This window comes from Triticum dicoccoides, chromosome 2A (genome assembly GCF_002162155.2).
Source record: "Triticum dicoccoides isolate Atlit2015 ecotype Zavitan chromosome 2A, WEW_v2.0, whole genome shotgun sequence".
Classification (NCBI taxonomy): Eukaryota; Viridiplantae; Streptophyta; class Magnoliopsida; order Poales; family Poaceae; genus Triticum; species Triticum dicoccoides.
The window spans coordinates 173,970,619-173,977,845 of NC_041382.1; the positions used below are offsets into that span (position 1 = coordinate 173,970,619).

General features: G+C 48.5%; 1 protein-coding gene across 1 annotated transcript; it reads right to left on the minus strand.

Annotated features, from left to right (window-relative positions):
* Positions 1-3,622: 3,622 nt before the first annotated feature.
* Positions 3,623-5,608, minus strand: LOC119354050. Its single transcript, XM_037620752.1, has 2 exons — positions 5,155-5,608; positions 3,623-5,025 (listed from the first exon to the last, which is right to left on the minus strand). Exon 2 carries the CDS (start codon positions 4,763-4,765, stop codon positions 3,914-3,916), a length of 852 nt encoding a protein of 283 aa, XP_037476649.1. The 5' UTR covers positions 4,766-5,025; positions 5,155-5,608; the 3' UTR covers positions 3,623-3,913.
* Between the last annotated feature and the right edge of the window lie 1,619 nt (positions 5,609-7,227).

Below are 7,227 nucleotides of genomic sequence, written 5' to 3' on the forward strand. Positions count from 1 at the left end.
AGCAAATATCCTTTGGTGGAAGTATAGATCTAGGTCTCCTCCTTCAATCCCTAGCAAATCAACAAGTTTGAGTGGCTAGAGAGAGAGATCGGGCAAGAGAGCTTGAAGGGCATTAATGGTGGAGTGAGAGAGGTCCAAGGTGGGAGTGGTAGGTGGGAGAAGCTCCCTTAAATAGTCACCCACATTTCCAACCGTTACTGCGTTTTTTGCACTGCAGTGGTACAACCGGTCCTTGTCCCGGTATAACCGGGACTCACGGTGTAACTGTAGAACCTTACCAAGCGGTACAACCGGACAGGCGGGCGGTAGTACCGGCTAAGAAAAATAACCGGACTAACCGCCTGGCTACCGCTCAACCACCGCATCAAAACAGGAGCTTGACCGGTACTTGGGCGGTGCCTGGCCGGAACAACCGCATGGCCTTGAGCTCTTGGGCGGCTAAGTTCTGAGCGGAAGAACCGCTCGGACCACAGGTGGTACCGGTCATCGTGGAACGACCGGACCAACCGGGCCACTACCGTCCAAGAACCGCATCAAACCAGAAGCGAGAGCGGTACTTGAGCGGTGCATGGACAGAACCACCGCCCCAGCTGTTGCAGAGCATGGTGGCGGTACCACCGCCCGGAGGCTGCGGTACAACCGCTCGAGCAAAGCTGGTGAGCGACAAGACCCAGCGGTACAACCGCTCCAGAGAGCGGTACAACCGCTGGGCAGAAACAGTGAGCGGGAAAGAGAGGAAGAGGCAAGGAAAACTCTCTCTCTCTCTCACACACACCTGAGGAAGGCAAGGAGAGGGTGAGAAAAGTGTACGTGAACTGATTCCCTCAGAGCTTCCTAATGAGGATTCCCTCTTGATAGTACGGGTACTCTACGACCAAAGAAAATAAAAGCATAGAGGACACATCTTCGATTTTTTCCTTCGAGAGGCAATAGCAATCCGATGTAAACCTAAGCATCGAGAACCTGAAACATATAGCACACGATTAAACCACAAAGGATTGTCATCATCATCCAAAACATAAAGTAGGGAAATGCCCTTTCAGGCGGTCCTTCGTCGAGGAGGCCGCCGAAGATTTAGTTGAGGTACTGTCAATGGCCGCACCATCATCTGCCTTATATTTCTTCCGGTTTGCATTCTTTTGAGGGGTTCCACCATTAGAGCTGCTAGGTGGATCAGGCCCTTCGAATGTACCCACCCTGTCTGCTGTGATCCCCAGCGGGACAAGGGCTCCCACCGTCCTGTTCCCCACTTCTTCACCGGTGATGGTGTTTGAAGTGCTCGAATCATCTGCCCCCCTTTTACCCAAAATGAGAGGATCATTTATCTGTCCAAGTTGTGTCACACCATCAGCATTGACCAGCTGAACGCCGGGGTCGTACAAGGCGTTTGTAGCATTGAAGCGCCAGCTATTTTGCATGAATTGATCCCGTCTAGTGGGGTCTACAGTTGTAGCAAAATTCTTGCGCTCATTACCGCGACCTCGGCCATGGGATCTGTTCGCTCCCCGTCCCCTGCCATAGTCGTTCACGTCACCCTCATCACCAAAGACACCTGCATCCTGTTCCGAGCTGCGACCATAGCCTCTGCCCGGGTTCCGGTTAGCATTAGCGCCCCTTTTAGTAGCAAGTATAAACGGACCCCACTCCATATCTTTATCATCATGTTCACCGGATCCACATTCTTCATGCCAGTGCCCTAGCAGACCACACATGTAACAGAAAACAGGAAGTTTCTCAAACTTGACTTGGTAATATTCAGTTTCTCCTCCCTTTGTAAATCCAACAAACCTTGTCAGTTTTTTTGTGATGTCGAGTTTAACTCTAACACGTACGAACTCACCAATAAATCCATTCGGCAGAACAATCTGTAGCTCAACCACTTCACCTATGCGCCGCGCCATGTTCTTAACGAACTGCTCTCTCTTAAGCACCATATCAGGGAGTCGATGGATCTGACACCATGTCTCAATTTTATCCAACTTTACTGATTCCGGGTTCTTGAACCCATCATACTCATCAATGATCAGTGCCATGCCCTTGAAATCCCAAGGACCCTGATGGAGTGCCTTATTCCAGTCTGCTAGACAATTGAACTGCACCGAAAACAGGTTTGGGTTAATTCTCCTCCAAAGCACCTCCTTGGCAGGGTTCCAAGCCGCTTTCATGTCGACGATCAACGCCCCCTGTCCAAAGGACTTGTTCGTCAAAACCCTGGCCAGCGCAAGCCACTTTGGCTTCTCATCTGGTTCCTCCGCTTCTTCTTCCTACACCAAATTATCCAATTCATCCTCCTCCAGATGCAAGCGCTCCAGCAAGACGCTAGGGTCATCAGGGGTTTTGGATCGCGATCCGCTAGTCTCCGAGGGTGCGGCCATCTTCCTGGTCGGTGAAACCCTTGCCGTCAGGGTCACGCAAGGGCGGACCCAGCAGCCGGGGCGGTGGGCGGTAGCTACAGTCGCCGCAGGGGGCGATCAATCACAAGGGAACTCTCGGCGGCGCCGCCGGGAGGACAGGGAAACCCTAGCTTAAGTCGCTAGGGGACTAGCAGCATAAAAAAATGCTACAACACAGCTAGGGAAGATGGGGGCTAGAAACAACTACAATTGTGTAGTAGTATTTGTGTATGCTGAGCCAAATGTCTTTATCTAAAAAAATGCTGAGCCAAATGTGGTAGTCATGATGGTGTCGGTTACTGTATTATGCGCATGTGTTTGTGGTCAGGATAAGTGAAGTTTAACATTATCTAGGTTGCTCTGGTGGGTGTGCAATGCTGCTTTGCGCCTCTCAGTGCGTGATATTCTGCTAAAGATACTGGCAGTGAGTATAACAACAGTTAGATCAAATAATTTGGACTAATATAACCTCAACGTGGAGCTCAGGGGGGTTCAGTAACCAGTCTCATTACTTTGGGGATATTTGGAGATCATCCTGTAAACTTTAGTAGTAGTTGAGAAAATGATAGGACACTTGACAAAAATACAGGCTCAACTTCGCTCACCTCACCTCACCACATTTGACAAAAATACAGGCTCAAAAAGATAGGACACTTGATAAAAAAGATAGATGTACGATGCAACTTTGCACCTCGGTGCATGATATTCTGCTAAAGGAACTGGCAGCGAGTATAAAAGCAATTAGATTAAATAATCTGGACTAATATACCAGTATTGTGGTGCTCAGGGGGCCGGGGATGGATACTCCCTCCGTCCCAATAATATAAGACATTTTTGCAAGGTAGAGCGAGTAACCAGATTCGTTACTTTGAGAAGGGATCATCCTGTAAACATAATAGTTGAGGAAAATATAGAACAGTTGACAAAGTATACAAGCTCAACTTCCACATTTTAACTAGTAATCTGATTTTTTGGTTTTCGACATTTTGACTTCCATTTTCCCATCTCACGAGAAAAAAAACTTCCACTTTGGGCAACTTCTGTAGTTACAGACAGGATCACAGGAGGATCGATCATCAACATATATCCAGTGGTGAAGCACATTCAGAGTTCAGAGTATCAATCATCATTATCTTTGCCAGCCAGCAGCAGATTTTTCCAAGTGAACACACACTAGCCTCACTGAAAATATACATATCCATAGTATAGGAATTGCAAAGAGTGCAGAGTAGCAGAAAACAACTTTTTAAAATCCTTTCTTGGATTTCTGTTCACAATGCACAAGGTGGCATGGAAAGACAAATGGAGCACTAGAATCAGCCAAACATTCCACCACTCACTGATATCACCAGAACCATATGGATAAATCAAAACCCAACTCTAGAACTAGAACAAACAGCTAAGAAACATGAAAACTCGCAAAAGGTTTTGTTAGGCTTGCTAGATCCTATATTCTACTGTTAGGATTCGTTCATCCGATGTAGAGTAATCAAAGAAATCTGCCCATCGCGCTTTTGTTACTAAACCTTCCATGCATGAAGTAGCAAAGTAAAACCAAACCGATGCACTTGACGCTCCTTTTCATCCTGTGAGCAAGACCTTGCCAAAAATTTCTCCATGGATCGGCCTGACTGAAACAAGAACACAGCGCATCCATTCGACGAACCAAATAGCCAATCGTGCACATCCCAGAGCACCTCCACGGGCAGGCCATCAACATAGAACATCTGGTTTCCTCTGAAGTTCCATGCAAGCCTCTTTACCTGCAGCACTCTCTTCTTCCCAATCCTGATCTCCAGGCTTGGATCCTTCGTCCCCGACGTGTCACATTCTATGGTGATATGATGATGCTGACCAATGTCCGAAAACCGAGCCTTTGTGCAGTACACCTTCTTCCCGTACGTGTGCTCCTTCCTGGCTATCATGGCTGCATCACAAGGTAAAGCATCCGAAGACGCCTTGTGATCCCCCACCCTGGGCATGTCCCCGAGCACAAGGACAGCCTCGAGATCAAAGATGAGAGCAACATAGTATCCTTGGACAGGCTCCGGCCCACCCGCAAACTTGGCCGAGGAGAGGTCCCAGAGGATGTCCAGCGCGCCGCCGTCCACCTCCATGGCCTTGGAGCCCTTCCGCTTGGAGAAGAGCCATGGCTTTATCTCTGTCTTGCAGAGGCAACGGCCCGAGGGATCGTGGACGGCGATGGCCAGAGCCTGCCCCATGGCCGCCTTGCTCCAGGTGACGGTGACCCTGCAGGATTTGCCGCGCAGGCGGGCCAGGTAGGCGCACTGCACCATGCTCTGGGCGCTTGAGGAGGAGGGGTGGGCGACTTGAACGCCGGTTTGGCTGAGGCAGGACGCGAGATCTCTCATGGCGGCGGTTGCGAGCTGCAGCCCGCGCCTTTGCGGCTTTTCGACGAACACTGGGTGTGCAGCGAGCGCAACCGCCCTGTCTTGGTTGACGCCCGGTCACGCGCCGCGCGCGCAGGAGCGTGTTCTGCTCGGTCGGATGCAGAAGCAGAACATCTTCATGCTTTGAGGCCTGAAAAGTGGTCGAGGTGATCCGTCAGAGCCGCATCTCTGCCCTCCGTCTCCGTAGCACAAGATGTAGCCCCTGTTCGTCGACCTGGAATCTGGAACAGACGAACAATGGCAAATACAGCAACAGTAATAAGAATCTGAAACACAGAAACGCCAGTCGAACAGAAAAGCTGCAACCTTGGAGACCAACCAACGGAATGGGAAAAAAGAAGATAGCAAACCTCTCTCAGCGAGATGAAGAAGAAGATGCCACCAGCTCAACCGCAGCAGCGAAGAAGAACGCTGAGAAACAGCAGGCGGACAAATCCACTGCGCTCACCCTGAACAAGAACTCTGCCGCTCCACAACGAAGTGCCCCCTTCACTCAGTAGTCAGGTAGTAGTAGTAGTACTGAGGTGCAGTAAAATACAGGCAGTAGGCAGTGTGTCTGCCGTCCATTTCATCCTTCCTTTCTTTCTTTCCCTTTTGCTTGGGCTCAAGCGGAAGCTAAGCTGGCCGTGTTGGAGTGACCAAAAGCAAGCGGGCGGAGAGAAGAGGACAAGCATGGCAGGGCGACCGCGGGCAGCGCTAGGGTAGGGCGTCCTTGGGGAATGTGGGCAGCGCAAAAGACGGCGAGGCGCGCGCGGGCAGCAACAAGCTGCTGCGGAGACCAGACAGACAGGTCTCGGGCTGGGGAGAGCCTGAGATGCTGCCGCGGTTGCGCTGTCCAATCACAGCACTGCACAGCGGAAGGTCGTCCCTCTCCCTCTGTGGACACGTGAGCTCCACCTGATCCGCGTCTTCCGCCGCTGGGAGCAGACCATGATGGCCCCGTATGATGTGGAAACATGTATACTGAGGTGCAAGCTGGAGCGCCTAGAACATCAGCGAGGACAACGGGCACATGTAAGGCCTCCTTTGGCTCATAGGATAGGAATAATATAGGAATAGGAAAATCATAGAAAGTGAGATGACATGCATCTCAAATCATATAAAGAAAGAGATGTCATTTGATGTATAGGATAGGATTTTTTCCATTGAGTCTAGGCTAATGTTTTTTCCCTTTAAAATGTGAAGGATTAATTCCTATCCTACGTAGGAATAGGAATCCATTCCTATAAACCAAAGGGCTTCAAAGGAATTTTTCCTACGAAATTCCTATCCTTTGCAATTCCTACAATATTCCTATGAACCAAAGGAGGCCTCAACTGGTTGGAGAAGGGACACAAGAACACATCTTATTTCGATTTTTCTGAGTTTTTTCGAGAAGAAAAAATTACAGCCCTTGTGGGCGTGACACGTGTGATGAGGTAATTCTGCGCACAAGCTTTTTTAAACTGGTTAGAAGATTAATCTTTTTCTATTTTCTAATACAGCACAGACGTGGACGCTCATACATACACACGTACACTCACCCATATGGATGCACATACACACACGCTACGTTACGAACGACTCAGTAGTCGACGGTAACGTCTCCTGCAGGGACGAAGGACGCAGGCGAGACAAGAGACAACTACAAAACAATTTTATGTTACACATAGGGGACGTTAGTTCAAAGTGCTCCATCGATCCCTTCAACATATACACTAGATCGGCAACGTGCCTTGGCGCGAGGGTGCCTGTCCGAACGTTTTGGTCAAACGTGTAATGTTAAGTTATTAGTAACTTAAGTTGCTATTCGGACGATGAAAAGGGCGATGAAAGCATGATATTACCACCATGTGTCTAAATGGGACTAACAACGTCTGAATTAACTGAAGCTATAAATTGATGTCAGATAGAATGTAACTAAAAATATTGGTATTTGCTTAACGTTGCAACCTGAGAAACCTCGAATCACCCACCCATAAAGCTGTTGCATCAGAAAGTATAGGTAAATGTTATACTTTGTGTATGTGAGCCAAGAGGGTTTATGTCAAGTTGTTGTAAGCTAAACAAAGCATGATTTAGCGATGCCAGGAGCTGACTATAAAATCAGTAACTGTAAGCTAAAGCTAAAACATAATGAGATGAAACCATATACAAAAATTAAGGGAGATTTGTATATAACAGGAAGAATCACCAAAGAACCAGTTGGAAACAAAGATTGTTCACGTGCACAAAATGGGAAGCCACCAAACAGTATACAATCATAGAAAGCACACTTCACGATAACAACAGAAATCCATAGGATATGTAATAATTGTTCAAAAGAGCATCAAAAGGGCAAAGGCCTCCGTAAACATGCTGGGTACAATGTGCTGACCGAAGCTCACCAGATACTATCCGTGGTCTCGAGGCGCTGCTCCGATTTCATGCCAATATAACATAGC